A 22,515-nucleotide genomic window follows, 5' to 3' on the forward strand; every position below is an offset into this window, starting at 1 on the left:
CTACTTTGCTAATATACCTTAAATCCTTAGGAGGTTTCTGTAATGAAGGGCAGACTGGTTGTATTTGAACAAGTAGCTACAGTCCTAGTTCTTTACATAATGTAGTCTGATTATCAATAAAGGAATGTAATTGAATTTTAAATTTCTAAGGAGGGGGAAGGAAAAAAACAATCTCAAACAGAAGTGTTCTGTTAATGAATGTGATAGACCCCTTTGTTGTTTACAGACAGCCGTCTTGCTGTTTCGTGGAAGAGAGTTGGGGCTGTGTTGTACATTTCACTGGCAATCTGCCCACCTCCTCTTCCCTGAAAATATTTATGGAGTTCTAGTGCTTTAATAAGTTGAGAAGTGATTTAATTGTTGCATTGGCAGAGTGAGATAAAGCCGTTAAATACGTTCATTTTCTTTCTGGGTGGGGTGGAAGAGGGAAATGAAATACTAATTTTTTCCTTTTTGGAAACCTAATGCTGTGCTCTTTTGTTATCACTCTTGTTCTCTAGGCATTAAGTGTAACTGAAACCCTGATTAAACCCTTGGAAAAATTCAGAAAAGAGCAACTTGGAGCTGTAAAGGTTTGTGTCTAATTTGAATACACTCATAAACAGAAAACATAGATGCCTCTGCTGCTTCATGGTACACTTTATTCACATTTGGCAGCTTTGAAGGAGATGCCAGAGCAAACCATCTGTTGTTTTGTTTGAAATGTGCTTTTCCCCCTTTAGGGGATATGGAATTGAAAACAAAACAAAAACACCTGGACAAGGTGGTAAAACCTTTAGTAATCTTCTTGGGCTACACCTTTCCATATAGAGTTTTAAAAATACCTGTAACCAACCAACACATTTGCTCTGAATAGAAGGAGCTTATCACTGGGGGGAGTGTAGTTATTTCTGTGTGCACCTCAGTTTTATGGAGGAGTGTAGCATTACAGTAGGGTTTAAGATTATAGACGCTGCCACACTGTGATGCCATTGAAACTAGGAAGAGACTATTAAGTTACTGGGATGTAATTTCCTTCAATTTAACAAAAATTTATTGAGCCTCTATTATGTGCCAGTATTGTTATGGTATTGTGCATTATATTGTGTGTTGTATAGTACTGTGCTGGGGATTCAAAGGTGAGTGAACCACAGACTTTGTACTTAAGTATCTGGGATTTAACCATGATTTCCAGGAATAATGCAGTGGTTTTGCCACAAGGAGCCTGAGATATATTTAGCAACTTATTTAAAATGTGCAATCTGAGCTTTGAAATTACCCCAGAGAAATAATTTCCACCGGTCTTTCCTGAATTTTGTGTATGTACTTGAGAAAGAAAAAGTAACATTTGCATGCTGTTGACCATTTTTGGCTTGGCCCAAGGAGAGGGGAATTAACATCAATTTTAGGTAGGGAAGGGAGTTTTTATATTTGTATGTTTTCCCCCCATGTGGCTGGGGATGTGAGGTTTTTTTTTTTCCTCTTCCTAAAAGAAATGACTAAAATCCCTTGGTGGAAATAAACACTGTGGCCTCAGTAGCTTAACCACACAGATGAACCCAAGGAGTTCCAGCTCTGTAATTGCTGTTTATGGAATGAATTCTCATTTAAGTGACTTGTGAAAATATTAGACATTTCTTTTTGGCATACCATATTACAGTTTTTAATGAAGGGCTACGAATTGAGGCTCAGACCCTGTGAACAGTGGGAGATCATTGGGGGCACCACCCCAGTCTCCTTCCTTGGATTGTTTGCCGTGCTGCAGGCAGCTGGGTTGTCCCCTCTGGCTTTGCAGCAGGAGATCGGAGGTCAGCTTTCACTTCTGCGACCTTGACTAAGTAATTGGCTTTAGTTTCTTATATGTAAAATGAAGGACTTGGGGGATGTGACTACTGTTTTATAGTTTTATGATTTTGTTTTGATTGTGTCTCTTTAAGCTCTTTAAAGCTTGTTGCATTTTGGTTCATTCTCTTTTAACATTTCATTGGCAGGTATTCCGTGTAAACAACATCCATTTCTTATTTTTCTCATTTGAATTGGATGGTGCTATATGTGTGACGGTTATATTATGGAAATGAAAATTGAGTGCGAGTGAATATATTTACTTTTACTTGCCATCTATTCTACTGGAATTTAGAAATGTCTGACCTTGAATCTTCTATTGACTCATTTTCCCCCCTAAACTTTCCAGCTTCTGATGTTAACATTTGTTCAGAGTATATCCTGCAAAGCAACTTGCACAATAAGTAATCCTTTTAAAAGGAGAAATGGTTACAATAGTTTATTCTGTGCTTTGAGCTGTTTAATGACCAAATTCTTTCCTGAAGTCCTATTTCTGTATCCCTCCCTGTTCTTCTGGCTTCAAGTTTATAAAGAGTTTATGTTATGTGCAGTCTTGCTCAGTACAGTTTGTGTGTTGACTGTTGTACCTATGGATGTCACCTGTGAAGAGCCCGTCATTGTAGGTCATAGGGAGAAGCCCTTTTTCCTGGTAGTTTTGTGTACCATAATAAACAGTAGAGAAAGGTGGTTGTCTGTGTTCTGTAATGATATGTAAACTATGTAAACATCTGTCCTTTCCATTAGGTTGTTAAATCTTTAAAAGACTCTGCTTTTTTTTTTTTAAATTCTCTACCAGCCCCTACCCTGCCTTAATACATAAAGTATCTAATAAATAGCCTATCCAACTGATAATTCTAGAAGAAACAGGAAAGGGTTTAAGTTTGGGTATTTGAATTACTTTCCACATCTGTGCTGCCTAAACATTCAGTCATATTTTGGCAAGCACACAGTCTTGTTCCTCTGATTAAATCTGCTTACATGGGATACTTCAAAAAGACTTTACTCTCTTAGGTTAAAGAGCTTTTTGTAAACAGCATAAAACAGTTTTCACGTGGGGATTTAAGAAAAAGGTCTCTAAAAGTTGACCACATCAGAATTTTTAGATATGGGGGTCAACATTTTGATATTTCCCCGTCTCCTGTTTCCCATCTGATAGTGTTGTAGCCCTTGCCTGAAGCTCTTTCAGTTCCCTGTGCTTTTACCTTCTCCGGTTTCCAGAAGCCCAGTTCCATGTTTAACTGTGGTTTAAATCTATTCTAAGTGGCTAGGTGGTTTTTGTAAATTGGATTTTGAAAAGCCCCCAGGGATTGTCTACTGTTTTGCTTATATTTGGATATGCTCTCCTTGAGCCCTGTTTGGTTTGGACGTATCCCTCCATTTTATGGGTTCTGCTGCATTTTCTTATGTGCTTGCTAGCTTCTAGCTTTTGTTCAGAAAGCCCTTTTGCTATCACAGTGAGAGGTGAAGCTGGCTGGACTTCTGGGTCGGGTGGGGACTTGGAGAACTTTTCTGTCTAGCTAAAGGATTGTAAATGCACCAATCAGTGCTCTGTATCTAGCCAAAGGTTTGTAAATGCACCAATCAGCACTCTGTAAAAACACACCAACCAGCACTCTGTGTCTAGCCAAAGGTTTGTAAATGCACCAATCAGCACTCTGTAAAAATGCACCAATCAGTGCTCTTTGTCTAGCTAATGGTTTGTAAATCCACCAATCAGCACTCTGTAAAAATGGACCAATCAGCACTCTGTAAAATGGATTAATCAGCGCTCTGTAAAATGAACCAATCAGCAGGACGTGTACGGGGCCAAGTAAGGGAATAAAAGCTGGCCATCCAAGCCAGCAGGGGCAACGCTTGGGTCCTTTCCCATGCTGTGGAAGCTTTGTTCTTTCACTGTTTGCAATAAATCTGGCTGCTGCTCACTCTTTGGGTCCACAGTACCTTTATGAGCTGTAACACTCACCGCGAAGGTCTGCAGCTTCACTCCTGAAGCCAGGAGACCATGAACCCAGCGGGAGGAACAGACAACTCTGTTTGCGCCACCTTTAAGAGCTGTAACAGTCACTGCAAAGGTCTGCGGCTTCACTCCTAAGTCAGCAAGACCATGAACCCACCAGAAGGAAGAAACTCCGGACACATCTGAACATCTGAAGGGACAAACTCCGGACACACCATCTTTAAGAACTGTAACACTCACTGCGAGGGTCCGCGGCTTCATTCTTGAATTCAGTGAGACCAAGAACCCACCAGAAGGAACCAATTCTGGACACAACAGGACACAGGTTGTTGCCTGGTGCATCACGTCAAGAGTTTCTCCAAGGCCTAGCTGAGTTCTTGTTTTCTTTTGAAGCTCCTTCACCCTTTTTGAGCTTGGCACTTATTGCCAAATGTCCCACAGGACTTTGTGAGTAGCTACAGGAACCAGTACAGATCCTGAACAACTTAGGGGCCAAGTATGTTGAACAAAAACTCTGAGAAATACCAGAACATGATAAGAGTTAACATGGGATAAATTGCTTTTTTGGACATTAGACCAAGTAATGAAAATGTGGGTTTGGGCAAGCAGCAGCACACAGATGACAGGTGGATGCAACTAACTGGATTGAGAATAGAATCTATTCAGATGCTATCTTGGAAAGAGCCAATTATAATTTTATCCAATAGGAGAAGAATTTTAGGCAGAAAACTTAATAGATGTTCATTTCACAAATTATGACTTATCACCTAAGCTCATTACCAGACCTCTACTCCAAATTTCTTTCCAAGACTATGACTAATAATTTTTTTTTGTTTTGTTAAAGACAGGATTTCATTCTGTTGTCCAGGCTGGGCTGCAGCCTTGAACTCCTGGGTCAGATGATCTGAGCAGCCAGGACTACAGATGCCTGCCACCATGCATGGCTAATTTTAAAATTATTTTTGTAGAGACAGGGTCTCTCTGTGTTGCCCAGGCTGGTCTTGAACTCCTGGGCTCAATTGATCCTCCTGCCTCGGCCTTCCAAAGTTCTGGGATTACAGGCTTGAGCCACTGTGCCCAGCCTAATGAATACATTTTAAATACAGACTTCCAAAGATTCTATAAATTACTACAAAACATGAGTAAAACTTAAACCTGTCTGGATAATTTCTCATATTACATTGTATTTAATAGAGCAGAAACAATATTGATTTAGTTTAATTACATTTCTTTCATTCAGTAATAAAACACACTAGTGCCTATCATACAGCATAGTGTTAGAGGCCCTGAGATACAACTAGGAATTACAACACTGGCCAGCCTTCAGGAAGTTAGCAACTTTTTGTGAGACTGTCAAAAAAGCAATAAAAATATTGTGGAAAGTGCTGTAATAGCGGTAAGCATAGGTGCCCTGGGATGTACTCTACCATCTCATCTTTGGAGCACCAGAAAGTCTTTCAGGAAGAGTTAATTCTTCCTGGTTTGAATCCTCTTTCGGTGCCTTAATTAGCCATGTGATTTGGGACAAGTGACTTAAGGCCTCTAAGTCTCAGTTTCCTGGTCTGTAAAATGAGACTTATGACACTTGTCTCAGGAGGTTATTGTGAGAGTTAAGTGAATTTGATAATGTACCTGAAGTGTCTAGTTTGGGACCTGGTATCCATAGAGTAATTTTATTATCCCATTCATGGCTTGCTCCCCATCACCTTGCCAAACAGGAATTGCTCAGCTTTTTGTCCATTCTCTGCATTCAGGGTTTAGGGGTGACAAGCCATAGCATGTGGCTTATGACCTTTATGGACAAATAGTGCTAAGGCACTGGATTAGTGACTCTGGAGCCACCACTGAGGAACCGAGGTGGCACTTTGCCAGCGTTGGTGCTGCTGCAGTCCTGTGCTGGCCGTTCACTTGTGCTCTGACAGGTGTCTGCCGGGCACTCTTCTGGGTCTGGATTCAAGTGCTCCATTCTGTGAGGATGAAGTTGAATTCTCATCTCTTTAGAGAGGCTAGAGGAGCTTAAAGGAAAGGGGTGGGTTGGGGTAGGATAGGGCAAATGAAGTGTCAAGTAGGAACGAGTGACACTTGCCTTGGGAGTTAAGGGAGGGTGTGCCTTCTCCCTGCTGGAGTGGGGAGTCCTCACTTAACATTATCAGTAGGTTCTTGGAAACTGAATTGAAGCAAAGCAACACATAAGGAAGCCAGTTTTACCATGGGCCGATTGACGTAAACAAAAGATTTTATGTCATATTTCTGGTCTCAGAAACATCACCAAACTTTTTTTTTTTTTTTTTTAAATGGAGCGGAGTTTCACCCTTGTCACCCAGGCTGGAGTAGAATGGCATGATCTTGGCTCACTACAATCTCCACCACCCAAGTTCAAGTGATTCTCGTGCCTCAGCCTCCTAAGTAGCTGGGATTACAGACATGCGCCAGCACGCCAGGCTAATTTTGTATTTTTAGTAGAGATGGGGGGTTTCACCATGTTGGTCAGGCTGATTTCAAACTCCTGACCTCAACATCACCAAACTTCTCAATACCACAACACTTTTAATATTAAATATTGAAATAAATGTGAGCTATACATACATTTAAGAAAGATTAATGAAAACAAGATAATCATTTACTCACTCCTGTTCAGGGTCGCAGGTGGCTGGAGCCCATTTCAGCAGCTCAGAGTGCAAGGTGGACACCAGCCTTGGACAGGGCATGATCCCACACTCGCTCACACAGTACTATTTAGACATGCTGGTGAACTGACCTCAGAGATGTGGGAGGAAATAGTAGATACCCAGAAGGAATCCACACAGGCACAGGAGAACCTGCAGACTCCACACGGACAGTGGCCCTGGCCATGAATCGGTTTTTATTTTTCCCTTATTAATGTTATAATGAAATGATGCTATTCAAGGACCTGCCATATTTAAGTTCTTCTCTAGACGAGTCCAACAGTAAACATTATTTAATTTTATAGTTTGAAAATAAGCCTTTTCCATCTCCTCATCCTAAACAATTGGAAAATAAAGAAAATTCAAAAAAAGTCATCTAGTAACAAATTCTTTCCTCTTCTAAAGCAAAATAATCTGGTACCCTATAGAAAAATGGGCAATTCACAATTATGTTTAAACTTTTATGAATTCTTTGTGTTCTTTATCCATTTTTCAGTGGAAGCATTATTGTGTGTTTTTTGCAAAAAACTGCTTAATGAAGAATATATTTTGTGTTACAAATGTTTCCCTACGTTCTTACATATTGGTTGTAATCCTCCCCCCTTTGCTGTGTGCCCTTTGCTTGATTATTATGATTTTTTTTATATTGGCAAGTTCTTATAGCTTCTTTCTTTCCTTTTTTGCTTAGAAGATCCTTCTCTATTCTGAGATTTGTTGAAAATACTCTCTATGGCTTCGTTGTTTACTTGTGACTCTTTCAGTCCATCTGGAATTAATTTTGATATGAGATGAGGTTCTCTTTCTGCTTCCCAGTAAACAGTCATGCCAGCACCAATGGTTGAATCGTCTCTTCCTTTTTTTAAACCCAGTGATGTGTAATGACAAATTTATATAGTTTTTGACCTCTAATGGTATTCAGAAGATCTGGTTATTTGAATTGGGGTTCTTAGGTTCTTCTCTTCTACCATTTATATAACGTATGTCTTTTTTTTTGACCCAAAATGCTGTTCTAAGTAGTAGCTCTACTTTTAAAAAAGGTTTTGCATGTGCAATTTTATAACAGATTAGAAAGCTGACTTCTACCATATTCAACTTATAAATTTTGTTTGGCTTCCTCGTGTTGTTACAATTAAGAAAAAATGTGTTGCCACCATAAAAATCATTGGATTTTTCAGCAGTTGCAGAAAAATCAGAAGACACGGCCAACATACTGGGCCTGTGTTCTCAAGAGGCAAAAATGTTCTGGCGCTGAGTAATGGCTGCCTTCTTCTCTGGAGTAGACGAGGACTATCTGGTTTTCATTGCCTGCCACTCCTGATTGCATTTCTCTCCCAGCCTGTTTCACTCATTAGATTACTGCCTGGCCCAGACTCATTTCAGTTTTTGTAATGTCTGATTTATAAGAAAAGTTTTCATATTGTATTTAACTTGATCCTTGTTGGAACTTTTTGGATTATGCTGTTACATTTATATATTTTTTTCTGTAATGCAGTATTGGGGGGAAAAAAAAGCTCCATTCTTTATTGAATGCTACTTGAATAGTTTCCTTTGAAATTTGTATCATTTCAGCACAAGAAATCATATGAGCACAAAGAAACAATAATACTCTATAATGACATTAAGAACAAATGCAGGAAGAAATAATTACCTGCGTTTTAAGATTCAGAAACACAACACAGCAGCATTTGTATAATACCATACCATATATGGACGAAGATTTTCTATTCTAAGCTTGGTGGGTGTGATGTTGTTATTGTTGTTTCTTGGCTAAATTCTTTCTTCATAAAGGCTTGATGTCTCCTTTTTCTTTCATTCCCAACTTTACCCACATGTTGATTTTCATAGCCTTCTATTGCTGAGTGTGCTGGGTGTTTTGACTGCTGATTAAAGCGTCACCCCTTCCTCGGCCCCTTTCTGTGATTCAGATTAAATCAAATAAGGTGGTAAAAATGTTTTCCACGTTCCTGGTAAGTACTAGTCTGCAGTGATAGTGCTTCTTACTATGTGACCTTGCTTTGCAGCAGTCTTGTGGGCAAATGCAGGGGCCTGACTTCCATTTGTCTTTTGTTTAAATCTGAGAAACAGATGCTCAGAGAATGTTTGTGACCTTGTTACAGAGTCACAGAGTAATGAGTGGCTAGGACTGCAGCTTGGGTCTTCTGACACCTAATTCAGTGTGTACTTCACAACATCAACTTTTTAAAATAGTGGACATTTTTAGGTAATGGGCATCTGTTTGTTTCAGTTTATTTTGTGTTAGTTGTTAAAATAGTGGAAGAGCATAATGAAAAGCAGAAAAGAGAGTAACTATGTAATATCAATACGTTGGACTTAGTTGTAAATTAAAAAAAAAAACCAATGCGTAAAGAAAAATAAAGTCTTCTGATCCTCTGTATCAACAAAAGAGTGACTATTAAGTAAAAGAGGTTAAAATACAACTTCTGCTTTTTTTTGGTTCCATTTCTACACATGGGTGAACCATAGGATCACAGAATTTTAGGTCTCGATCTATGAGGCAGTTAAAGAAAAGTCCCTGATCTTTTTGGTAAGAAAACTTAGGTTCTATATTGTCAGATGGTTTTTTTTTTTTTTAAGTTGTGCAGCTAGTTGGTAATTAACCTTGGAGTAGAAAAGGGCAGAAACCTCAGTTCCTGAGTCTCTCCTCCTCCATCAGTGTGGGGGAGTTCATTGAGGGCTTTTAGATGACCTGACAGGGGACATACTGTCCTGGGTTTCCAGAAGAACAGCGTGTGGTCCCATGTGGTGAAAAAAGATAAATAAAAGAAGTAGAGAATTAACATGCTTTGTTTAATCTCTTTGCCTAACAGGAAAGAAGTCATACCAGAAAAGGCTGGAATAGTTCATTATTTTTGCTTTGGAAAATACAAGTTGGAAAATTAGGGAAGAGAATGTTCCTTTTTTAGGAGGTGTGGAGAGTTAGGGAGAATTTGAAATTAATGGAAACATTTTGACAGCATGAGGACATGGTGTGCTCTCATTGATACTCAAGAATGTTTATTAAAAATCTATCAAGTTGGCTGACAGCTTTAGGGGAGACAGCCCGTCTTCTCTGCATTTATAAATGTGTATACTTATTTTCTCAAAAAGCTTCTATAGCAAAAGGAATGCAAGTATGTCCTAATTCTAGACAGTACCTAAGAAATGTTTGTGATGTTAACCAAAGGGTGAGTACTGGTATATCAATATTATTTTAGGCCCTGTTGACCTATTGATACGTATTTTAAATAGCGTTACAGAAATCACTGGAAAGGTTTGGGAAAGTAGATGACATTTCTGGTAGACAATCTTATTGCTATACAGGTTGATCATCCTGAATCTGAAATCCGATATGCTCCAAAATTTGAAATGACACTACAAGTGGAAAATTCCACACCTGGCCTCTTGCTCTCTGATGGTTCAGTGTACATAAGCTTTGTTTCATGTACAAAATTATTAAAAATATTGTATAAAATTACCTTTAGGCTATGTATGATAGGTGTATACAAAACAGAAATGAATTTGACGTTTAGACTTAGGCCCCATACCCAAGATACCTCTCTTTGTATACACAGATATTCCAAAATTCAAAAATATCCAAAAATCTCTACCGCTTCTGGTTCTAAGCATTTCAGAGAAGGGATACTTAACCTGTATTCATACTGGACCATTAGGGAAGATCCCAAGATGTTTTTTTTCCAACACTGATTATGTATTATGATTTTTTGAAAATCTAGAGTAAAACATACTGATTGATTGAGACAAGAGTCTCACCCTGTTGCCCAGGCTGGAGTGCAGTGGGTGTGATCTCGACTCACTGCAACCTCCGCGTCTGGGGTTCAAGTGATTCTTGCGCCTCAGCCTCCTGAGTAGCTGGGATTACAGGTGTGTGCCATCACACCCTGCTAACTTTTGTATTTTTAGTAGAGACGGGATTTCACCATGATAGCTGGCTGGTCTCGAACTCCTGACCTCAGGTGATCCGCCCGTCTTGGCCTCCCAAAGTGCTGAGATTACAGGTGTGAGCCACTGGCCTATTATTCCATTTTAAACGAATTCCACGTCTGTGCCAAAATCTGGAGCAAGTTTGCTTTTTTAAGCTTTATGTTATTTTTCTTACGTATTTTGTTTCATTCGGTTGGTGAGGGGTGAGTGACATGGAATTAATTTTTAACACTGCTAAGTCTGAAGAACTGAAAAATAACATAGGCTTGGAAAAAAGTCCATTAAAGGAAGAAATAAAAGTGTCTCTTCTATCCTAATGCTGTCTTGATGATTAAGCAGTAGGCTTGGTACAGATATGTTTTTTTTAGATAGCTTTATCACATTCAGAGTGGTGCTTTGTTTTATTTTCAGATATTTTTCATAATTTGAGCTTCCCAGTGGATTAACCATGTGTATCCTTTTGTTTCTGTTTAATCATAGTTTTTTTTTATTTGTAGGAAGAAAAAAAGAAGTTTGACAAAGAGACAGAAAAGAATTATAGTCTAATTGATAAACATTTGAATTTATCAGCAAAAAAGAAAGACTCACATTTACAAGAGGTATAATTTTTTATTTTTCTGTTAAGTTTTCAAAATTTGATAAGCAATACATGTCTTTTAAAAATGTGCTTTAATTTGGATAACTTTTCATCTGGCATTATATAGAGATAAGAAAAAGTGAACAGGTATTGTCATAAATTAAGAAAAAAGTCCTTGTGAAACAAGACAAAATAATGAATACATCTTATAGTGATTAATGAGGTATGGATTCATAGTAGTAAAATTTTTGTTTCTGAGTATTATTTTACAGGAACATAACTTTAAACCAGCATTAGTGAAGAACAGATATATTATTTGCAGGAATAGATCAATTAATTGGCTTTTGGGAGTTCTTGAAGAAATGAATTGAATTTAATAAGCTCATATACCATTATGCATTTATGTGAAGGCAGCATTAATCTTATTTAATGCTGAGGATTCAGGAGGTTCAACTTAGTTGGAAAGAGAGCATCTGTTTTACTTGTATTAATAGACTCATTTATTTTGGAGGCAGCCATATGTAAGCAGGAAGGAATTTATATTTTATTTTTCATTTTCTCTTTGTTTACTTCTAAATCCCCTGCCATTTGTTTCTCTCACTCACACACTTGGATGGAAACTCAGTTGTTTACAATTCAAAACAAAATGCTTTTATTAAAAATAATGCTGTTTGCCATTGTTAGGATTTAGTCTCATCCCACAAAATTGTATTTTTTTTTTCTTGTTTTTTAACACATAAGGAATCTGGACATTATGTACTACTATCATAAACACTTATTGAAGTATTATCAAAATGACACAGTATTAAGTCTTGTGTAAACCTGGATTATATTTAAATGTTAGCTATTTAGTTACATACTCTGTGTGTGTATGGTTTGTTTGACATTATCCACATGTGACTTTTTCTTTTGTGTCTCTAATACCTTTGACTGACATTTGGATGGCACTTGACAGTTCATAAAAGAGAAAGGAGCTTTTACACCTCTTCGTCCTTACTGCAGTACTTTGGGTAGGGCTCTGTTCTCTCCTTGTTGCATATTATTGTGTGCTCCCTCATCTCCTGCCCTCTGTCAATTTTGAGATGACAGCTGCAGCTTTTACAGGCCCCCTTTATGCTAGCAGTTCTCTACCTGTGTTTGCTCTCACCTCCATTTTCAGGTATCCTAAAAAAGATCTTCATTCCCCAAGTAAATTTCCAAATCCACTTCACTTTCTCATTAGGTATCTCATTTTAAACTTTGCTTAGGCAACATCTTTGGAGTCACCTTGGCCCTTTCTCTTACACTCCCCATCTAGTCCATCAGTATGTCATCTTTAGTTCCAGAATATAATCAGAGTGTGTCCACTTCTCATGACTCGCTCTTCTCCAAACCCTCCTAATGGCTTCTCCAGAGGCCCCAGGGCCACAAGATCCTATATGTTCTGCACCCAACCCAGCTGGGGTCAGCATAGTATATACTCAGGGCCGTTGTATTTGTTTTCCTTCTGCCTGGTATGTTTTCAACAGGGATCCATGTGTCTCAAACCTTCAATTACTCTTCCAAATACTCTCCACTCAGAGGTCAGTTTATTAAAAGTTTTTCCTGACCTTCTTATTTAGAATGTCCCCTTTACTCTGCTTTATATTTTTTTCATATTCCTTTTTTTTTTTTTTGAGATGGAGTTTTGCTCTTGTTGTCCAGGCTGGAGTGCAATGGTGAGATCTTGGCTCACTGCAACCTCCACCTGCCGGGTTCAAGCGATTTTCCTGCCTCTGTCTCCTGTGTAGCTGGGATTACAGGCGCCCACTACCACGCCCAGCTAATTTTTTGTATTTTTAGTAGAGACAAGGTTTCATGATGTTGGCCAGGCTGTTCTTGAACTCCTGACCTCAGGCGATCCACCCACCTTGGCCTCCCAAAGTGCTGGGATTACAGGCACGAGCCACAGGGCCCAGCCTATTTTTTTTCATAGTCTTAAAACTGTTTGACAAACTGTGCATTTGTTACGTGGCTTCTTCCACTAGAATGTAAGCTTCTTGAAGGCAACAACATTGTCTTATTCAGTGTTCTATCTTCAGTTCCTAGAACAGTACCTGTTAGGGAGTAGGTACTTAATGTATATTTATTGAATGCACTAGTGTGGAGATGCTTGTACAGTGAGCTGGGGCTCCAGCAATTTATCAGTCCCAAGGATAATTAACCTCTAGAAACATGAAGAGATCCTAACGATGAATAATTTGTTTCATTTAAATTACATACACTTTTTTATCTTGCTCTGTTTGCTTTTTACAAACTTACATGCTCTCACTGAAGCAGCCTTCTATTTTAAGTGTGAAGCCCTTAATAAGGGGGATGCTTTTTAAAGGGGAAAATGTTAGGTTTGGATATTCATTACTTTTGGCAGTGGTTGATGTAATGCTAATTTTCAGTGAATTGAGATGCTCAAGAGATTCATAAAAGTTGCAGAGAATGATACTGAACAAAGGCTTAGAAACGTACATAATTCATTCTCTCCTCTTGCTTCAATTGAAAATAACAGGAGAAGGCCGGGTGTGGTGGCTCACGCCTGTAATCCCAGAACTGTGGGAGGCCGAGGCGGGTGGATCACGAGATCAGGAGATCGAGACCATCCTGGCTAACACGGTGAAACCCCGTCTCTACTAAAAATACAAAAAATTAGCTGGGTGTGGTGGCAGGTGCCTGTAGTCCCAGCTACTCAGGAGGCTGAGGCAGGAGAATGGCGTGAACCCAGGAGGTGGAGCTTGCAGTGAGCCGAGATCGGGCCACTGCACTTCAGCCTGGGCGACAGCTCCGTCTCAAAAACAAAACAAAACAAAACAAAACAAAACAAAAAAAACCAGGAGAAAATTGTGGCATACACCATGCTGGCTATTTTGGCAGTTCTCTGAGGCCTTGCTGCTATACCTCTATGTTTATTGGGCATAATAGCTTCTACCTCCATCCACACCCCTACATTCTACTTAATAGTTGTACTGTAACAAGTATTGGATATTTGAGAAAATTCCATTTCTGTTTATTTTTGAAGTCTATTTTTTCTTCCCAAGTAGCCAAATGATATTTCAGTATAATAATAATCTACTTGAGAAGCAGATTTCCTAAATAACTTTATGTGAGACTTGTCTACTTTCTTACATATATTTACAGCAGGAATGACTAGAAATTAGTTGATAATCAAATTGAAATTGTGTATTTGTTAAAAACTAGTGATTTGCTTGGAGTAGTAAAACGTATAGTGATTGCCTTTTAGATTTGGTCAGGCTGAAGGAAATCATTTTATGACCCTAGTTACAACTTGGACGTCCATGGCATTCTTGTAAGTGAGGGCTGTTGTCACGGAATTTTTAGGATGTCTCTTTTCCAGCCAGAAACCTCTGTGGCTGGTGATGCCTTTGCCCAAGTTTTGCTCTGGCCCGCTGGGCTTGTTCTGCCTGCTCTTCCTGGCAGGCTGCACTCGGCTTGTGCTACTGGCCTGGATCTCATGCCTGCCAAGGGCGAGCCAGGCACGGAGTGGCGAGGAGTTCGTGAGTGAGTTCAGGGTCCTCCGGCCACTGTGCACAGCCGGGCATGCCGACTGTGGTGGGGCAGGCAGCTCCAGGCACAGGCACTGGCTCTGTGCAAGGCTGTGGCTGGACCAGGCATACTGCAGTTCGCTTCCATTGTGGGCACTGGGAACACGGTGGCACCCGGAAACTTGGAGACACCAGGAACCGCAGAGCCCCAAAGAGGATGTCACAGCCCTGGCTTAGGGAGCCCCTAGGTCTGGGCTCCCCGAAGGGCCGCAGCTCTTCTCTCCTTCTCGTCGCCCACAATGTAGTGAGCAGGGGAGGGGGAGGATCACCCCTGTTTGTGTTACAGCTCTTTCAGTCTGGCCATTCCTTGGGTCCCAAGTTCTTGTCCCACATCCAAGAGGAATGAGGTATGGAGACAACTGGAGGGTGAGCAAGGTACAGGGGAACTTCATTGAGCAACAGAACAGTTCTCAGGAGACCTGAAGTGAGTAGCCTTTTTCTGCAGGCAGGTCGACGTAATGAGTGTCCAGCTCTCAGTGGAGAGGAGACCTGTAGTGCATAGCTCCTTTCCACAGGCAGGTCATCCTGACTAGTGGAGGAGACCCCCAGGGGGTTGCTCCTTCCAACAGCTGGTAGTCCCCATGTCTTTCTGAGTCTGGCTGAGTCCAGAGTTTTTCTGGGCTCAGAAGGGAGGAAGTGTGCTGATTGGCCCATGCGCAGCCATGAGTGGGCCTGGAAAAAGCACCGTAAGTTTTCATCCCAGGCTGCAGACTCGACCCAGAACTGGCAGCCCAGCGGCTCCCAGGCTTCAGGCCATCCCTGGCTTGAAGGTGGGGTTTCACCAGGGACCTGTCCCTTCCCACCTAGGAACTTGTCTCCCACAGCTGTCAACATGTCATCCATGGCGCCCAAGGTATTTGTGCCAAGAGGTGCCTGCAGGCCCCTGTCGAGCTGCTCTCAGCCCCCTGGCCTCCCTCCTGTTCTTGTTGGCATCCAAAGTCCAGAGGGGGCCGAGCTGGAGGTTGGGGTTACCAGGGGCGCTGGCATGTCAGAACCACCCTGTGTGCATGCATACCCGGCCGGGTGGCAACAGTACCTGGGCTTGGCTACAACTTTGCTCCACACTGCATCAGGCGCCGGGAGCCGGGAGAGGCCAGGGAGCAGGAGCAGGCACTTCTTGAGCCTGCTGGTGGGGCAGTGGGCCTTCGCCAGCCCCCAAGAGCACAGGGATGCCCTGGTCCAGAGCTGTGGCTGCACGGCTGCAGCTGTGTCTGGGAGCATGGGGCTCCTGCCCTGATAACTCTGTAGAAGTTGGGGCTCCTGCCTGTTTCTGGCCCCCGTGAGCACCATGGAGTGCGCAGCCCTGGCCGCACTTTGCCCTCTGCAGCTGGTGTCCTCACAGCGGCTGCTCCAGACTGGCCGCTGCTGCCATCATTGCCAGTAATCCCAGGGATTCTGGTGATTTAATCACAGAGCATGTGGCACAACAGTTCTGGATTTTCAGAACATTAAGGGGGTGGTGATAGAGGTTGACTGGTAATGCAAGGGTAATTACAGTAGCAAGAACAACCAGGAGAGAGAATTTACTAAAAGATAAAATCAAATTGATAAATCTGATGCTGGTATAAATTTCTTCAAGAGCCTTTGCAGTAATAACAAATGAGGAAATCACCCTTCTTATGTCTTTATTAAATAGTCAACAAAATTACAGTGTTTTTGCTGGGAGATGTGCCAACTAACTGCTGATGGCTGAACTATCAAACTCTGGTTATTGGAGGCACAAAAATATGATTCAGATGAGTGTTAGGTAGAAAATCTCATTTTAGCTTAGTAATATATATTAAAGTATTTGCTGAAATGTTTTTTATTACATTTTGAAATGTGTTTCAAATGTGTTAAATGCTTTTCAAAAACAACACATTTTTGGTTATAAAACGTGAATAAAATTTCAATAAAATGTATGATTTTATTTTAAAGTCTATGGCCCAGTGGTATTAAGTACATTCACATTGTTTTGCAACTGTCACCACCATGCATCTCCAGGGCTTTTTAAAAAATCTTCCCAGACTGCAGCTCTGTACCTATTAACAATAACTCTCCATTCTCCCCTGCTCCAGCTCCTGGCAGCCGCCGTTCTGCTTTCAGTTTCTATGAATTTAACTACTCTAGGTGTCTCATGTGAGTGGGATCATATAGTATCTGTCCCTTTGTGACTAGTTTATTTCACTTAGCCTGATGTCCTCAAGGTTCATCCATGTTGTAGTATATATCAGAATTTCCTTCCTGTCTAAGGCTGAGTAATATTCTGTTATACATATGGATTGGCTACATTTTATTTACTCATCCATCCATCCATGGGCATTAGGGTCATTTTGCCCCCTGCTGCTATGAACAGGGGTGTACACATATCTGTTCGAGTCTCTGCTTTCAGTTCTTTTGGGTATATGCCCAGCTGTTGAATTACTGGGTCATGTGGTAATACTATTTTTCATTTGAGGGAAAAATTTATTTTAATTTTTTGCTGGGAGTTGTGCCTGTTAACTGCTGGTGGCTGAACTATTGAATTCTGGTTAATGAAGCCACAAAAATATGATTTTGAGGAGTGTTAGGTAGAAATGTTCATGTTAGCTTAGTAACACGTTATGTTTCAATATTATTTTACTTAAAGCACTATTTTTCACAGTGCTTGTACCATCTTGCATTCCCACTAATGATGCACAAGGGTTTCAGTTTCTTGACATCCTCACCAACACCACTACTTTTCTTTTTTGTATAGTAGCCATCCTAGTGAGTGTGAGGTGGCATCTCCTTGTGAGTTTGATTTGCATCCTAATGATGAGCGATGTTGAGTGTCTTTTCACGTGCTTATTGGCCTTTTGTATATCCTGTCTGGAGAAATGCCCAGATAAATATTTTTAAGAGTAAAATTAGCTAAGTTAGGAAAAATATCACATGATACCTAGTAAGAATGATTTCTTGGACATGAGTTCTCTCTCCACTATTCTCTGTGGAGTCCTGCTCTTCTCCCAGTTCCTTTCTAGTTAGGCAAGCTAAGCTGGAAGCTTTTTTTGGAATAGCGTCCTGACCAGCTGGTGCCCCCTTCTGTCCCAGGGGATCAGACGTTGTGAGGGCCGCAGATGGGCGTCCAGCCCTGGCCCGCCTTTGAGAGCCGGGTTCTTGAGATGCTGCCATGGCTGGCTCCTTCTCACCTGCCGCCATCACTCCCTGAGCGCTGAGGTGCTGGGCCCTTTCTCAGGCAGACTTTATTCCTAGAGGATTTGTTCATCGAAATGTTTGTTGATTGTGATTGCATGTGGTTCAGCCTTGGGGCATCAGTTGTGGTTGGGGTGAGTTTTTCACGAAGAGAAGTCCCTTTGATCTTCAGTTCTTGGGGGTCAATCTCAACAAACAGAGTAGGAGTCACAAGCTTTTTCTGCGAAGAAACTGATAGTAAATATTTTAGACTTCTGTGGACCATAAAGTTCCTGTTGCACCTGCTCAATTCTGCTGTTGCAGCAGGAAAGTAGCTGCAGACAATACATAAATGAATTGTTGTGCCTGTGTTGCAATACTTTATTTACAAAATCAGGCAGCACACTGTATTTTGGCCCATGGACCACAGTGTGATGACCTCTGATGTAGCGTTTCACTTTTCACCATCTCCAGTTTGACTAACCTCTGTGATTTTAACATAGGCAGATATCCAAGTAGAGCAGAACCGGCAACACTTCTATGAACTGTCTCTCGAGTATGTGTGTAAGCTGCAGGAAATCCAAGAAAGAAAGAAGTTTGAGTTTGTGGAACCTGTGAGTATTATTGCCAAGTTGTTTGCTGGTGGATTTTTGCAATGTAAGATAAGTATTTATTTTCCTAGATCTGATTTATGGTTTATAGTTACTAGAGGCCATAGTGCATAAACATGAAAGAGACATATTAAAAAGGGCAGACACAGATAGCCATGAAGTCAAGGAATTGCCTCTAAATCAGTGGTTCTCAGCTGTATTTGCACTGATAATACACGTAATATTCCCATTGCTACATGATCTCAAGGAAGGCAACCATGTGCAATTTCTGCCACCTTAGCCTATAGCTCTATCTTTTAAAAATTTCTCTGAAATAATTTATACTAGAATGAGTGAACATGGGTTGTTTATACCGGTTCAAACTTTGGTACTTTAAATAATCGTTTGTAACATGACTTCAAACACAATTCACAATGCTTATGGCAATCTAAGTTTAGAAGCAGGATATGGAACATTTGAGATAATTTTGTGAGTTACTCTAACATTTCTTTTTACTTATATTAGAAACACATGATTTTTGTTTGTGATTATATAGATGTTTTCTAGTAGCTTCAGTTGTTTATATATGAAGATATATGCACATGAATGTATATATCATAATGTAAAGGATATTTCATGTGGATTTCAGCAAAAAAACACTGGAACTCATTCTCAGGATTCATTTTAATTTTAATATTGACTTATTGAATGGTTTCTTTTTCTTAAACAGCTTTATTAAGATAACATTCACACAGTATACAATTTACTCATTGTGAGTATGGTTTATAGAAACAAGAATAACCAAGTAATGATTAAAAATGAGCATTTGTGGAGCTACGGTTTAGTTGGAGCAACAGTCATTAACCTAAACCATTAGAGAAAAACTCAACCTCCTCAAAGCTTTCTTTTTAATGTGAAATAATAATAATGGCCTGCTTTTATTGGGCATTTATAATGCTCAGTCTCTGTTCAAGTCATTGTTCTAAGTGTTGTACCGAACTCATTATTCCACACTATAACTCAATGAGGAGATAAGGAAATAGAAGTAGAGAAAGGCTGAGTAATTTGCCTAAGGTCCCATAACAGGTCACGGCTGACGTTGGGAATGGAGCCTGCTGGGTATCAGAGCCCCAGATTCCTAACCACCCACGGTGTGGCATTTGGAAGAAAATGAATCTCAAGATTTCCTTAACTCTCTCTCCAGATCACTTCTCTTTACTTCTAGATTTATTGACTTACATGTGGAGCAGAGGCAACAGCCCTCTAATTCAGAGACAGGTTGGGAGTTGGTAGAAAAGTAAAGGTTTAATTACGGGTTTGAGGCTGCCCCTGGCAAGTCATGGAATATCTTTGTCAACAAAACACAGGGGTTGCAGTCTGCTGGATGTGGCTGGGGAGAGCCTGGAGCTCTTTGATTCTGTGATTTTACTTTCTTAAAGATTGTGTCAACCTATAGTGATAAGATTTCAATTACAAATATTGGGATTCTCCTGACTAAAGAGGACAAATGGATGACTTAATAATTCAATTTTTCCTGCAGAACATGCCATATAAGCTGTCTAATGGCTGTGATATTTAAGGGAAAAAAGCATCATTTTCTATAAAGACCAATTAATAGATAATATGTACTTGGGTTTACTTGAATATTAGTGACTTCCCTTTAATCAGTTTATTTCAGTGGAATAACAGTGAGATGGCGGGGGGAACACTTGGTTGTTTATATGATTCTTTTTTTCTCCTGAGTTTTTTTGTGCTAATATCTCTTTTCTTCCTGTGTCTTAGATGCTGTCATTTTTTCAGGGGATGTTTACCTTCTATCATCAGGGCCATGAACTTGCCAAAGACTTCAATCACTACAAAATGGAACTACAGATCAACATTCAGAATGTAAGGAAGTGAAAGCTTTCTTTATAAAAAGATGTTTGAAAAGTATTTTTCATTTGTGTGTTGTATGAAAAGCCTTAATTAAATGAAGACAATGCTGATCTGTTTGTACTGAGAAACTGAGGGTATGCTGCCACCTGCTGGTCAACTCTTGGTGTGACCAACTGCTCTACAGTTGGTTGAGGCTTGGGAAATTCTGCCACCTGGCGGCTTTTCCTGCAGTTTCTGGGTCAATTCTAAGGATAAGCTTTGTTATGTTAACTCTAAATCAGCTATGTCTGCTACAGACAAAAGAGCACTCCACTTTAAGGCATTGAATTTATAATGCACTACTTAACTGGGCATCTTGATTTTTGTTCCCAGATAGGCTTATCATTTGAGTAGAATTTCTTCCCTACATTTTATGCATATTTACTAATGCATTGGTGTTTACAGTTGCTATTGGTCTTGAATATTTTCCTTTGGAAAATGTGTGCTTTCTGCCAGGTCTCGCATAAAGAGATTTAGGAGAATGTTATTAAGCAGTATACTATATGTCATTTTGATCAGGTGGTATATGTTTTTCCTCTCAGTGCTAGTTGATCCTGGAAGCGTCCTCATTGACAAGCTGGTCAGGGTATGTTGAGTGTAATTTGAGGTCTCATTAGGAATGTAGTGAGATAGCTTTGTGACAGACTCACAGCACATAGTGAAAGACACACAGGTAGATGGATGGGAAGCTGTGGTTGTTGCCTGCTCTTCATTTCTTTCACAATTAGAAGTTGAGAGTGGGCCGGGCACAGTGGTTCATGCCTGTAATCCCAGCACTTTGGGAGGCCTAGGCGGGCAGATCGCGAGGTCAAGAGATTGAGACCATGCTGGCCAACATGGTGAAACCCTGTCTCCACTAAAAATACAAAAATTAGCTGGGTGTGGTGGAGTGCGCCTGTAATCCCAGCTACTCGGGAGGCTGAGGTTGCAGTGATCCGAGACCGTGCCACTGCACTCCAGCCTGGGCGACAGAGTGAGACTCTGTCTCAAAAAAAAAAAAAAAAAAAAAAAAAAGTTGAGGGTGAATACCTTTTGTGTAGATTTTGTTTCTAACTTTTTTTTTTTATGTACAGTTCCTTATACTAAGGAGTGTAGCTGATAAAACCTTATTTTTATAATTTATGTGTCAACTTGTATTTGAGGATTGTTTGGACATTCAGCTGGGCTAATGATAGAGTTCTGGAGTAGATTCTTTTTCTGCTGCTGTGGTCTCACAATTTGTGAAAACAGTTATAAAATATGTGGTATGACTATAATGTGACAAAACTTAAAAATCCAAAATGGGTATGTGTGGATTCATTCTAGTCACCCCAAAATTGTCCCTGCAGGTAGTAGAATATTGAGTCTAATGTTGTTGAGTTTTTTTTGTTTTTTTTTTTGAGACAGGGTGTCACTCTGTCACTGAGGCTGAAGTGCAGTGGCACAACCACTGCTCACAGCAGCCTCAACCTCCTAGGCTCAAGTACTCCTGCCTCAGCCTCCTGAGTAGCTGGGACTGCAGGTGCATGCCAGCACACCCAGCTAATTTTTTTTCTTTTTGGTAGAGATGGCATCTCATTGTATTGCCCAGGCTGCTCAAACTTCAGGGTTCAAGTGATCCTCCTTCCTCAGCCTCCCAAGATCCTGGCATTACGGGGGTGAGCCACCATGCCTGGCTGATGTTGAGATTATTCAGAATATTTTTGCAGGCAGCAGAAAACAGTTATGTAAAAAGAACACTAGATAGTTCACGTAAGTGGTCCCCAACCTTTTTGGCACCGGGGACTGGTTTTAAGGAAGACAATTCTATAGATGCAGTGGGGGTGGGAGAAGGTAGGGGATGGTTTCGTGATGAAACTCTTCCACCTCAGGTCATCAGGCATTAGATTCTCATAAGGACTGCACAATCTAGATCCGCGTGCGCAGTTCACAATACGGTTCATGCTCCTGTGAGAATCTGATGCCACCGCGGATCTGACAGAAGGTGGACTCAGGCTCACCTGCCGCTCACCTCCTGCCATGTGACCCGGTTCCTAACAGGCCATGGACCGGTACCTGTCGGCAGCCTGGGGGTTGGGGACCCCTGCTTGAGATTATAACTTATGTTTTCCCCTCTGCTTACTGGCTATATAATCTGTGGAAATTCACCTTGTCTGTCTGGACCTCATCTGTCAAGTGCAGGGCTGGCCAGAATGAGAACCTTCAGGCAGGACTGTATATACAACTTCTAGAATCAAGGTAAAATGAAGAAGATAGTGCCCCTTATTTAGAGATAATTAAGAGTTTCAGATCAGAGGCATTTGATCATTAAAGCAAGCAGAAGCTCTTCTGAGCGCAGGGCCCTGTGGACTGCATAGGTGAATGC

At 40.6% G+C, this 22,515-nt stretch overlaps 1 protein-coding gene across 13 annotated transcripts in view; it reads left to right on the top strand.

The window, feature by feature from the left end:
* ARHGAP10 (Rho GTPase activating protein 10) overlaps nucleotides 1-22,515 on the top strand; it is a 340,838-nt gene that overhangs the window by 114,978 nt on the left and 203,345 nt on the right. For 7 of the 13 annotated variants that reach the window (XM_054683876.2, XM_063809064.1, XM_016951051.4 and 4 more), the window contains 4 exons: nucleotides 501-572; nucleotides 10,884-10,985; nucleotides 18,171-18,281; nucleotides 20,040-20,144. In XM_054683876.2, coding sequence (XP_054539851.1) covers nucleotides 501-572; nucleotides 10,884-10,985; nucleotides 18,171-18,281; nucleotides 20,040-20,144 — 390 coding nt within the window. The remainder of the gene's footprint in view (nucleotides 1-500; nucleotides 573-10,883; nucleotides 10,986-18,170; nucleotides 18,282-20,039; nucleotides 20,145-22,515) is intronic. The other 6 variants (XM_063809062.1, XM_054683875.2, XM_063809058.1 and 3 more) reach the window with 2 other exon arrangements.

Source organism: Pan troglodytes, chromosome 3 (assembly GCF_028858775.2).
Source record: "Pan troglodytes isolate AG18354 chromosome 3, NHGRI_mPanTro3-v2.0_pri, whole genome shotgun sequence".
In the NCBI taxonomy this organism is placed as follows: Eukaryota; Metazoa; Chordata; class Mammalia; order Primates; family Hominidae; genus Pan; species Pan troglodytes.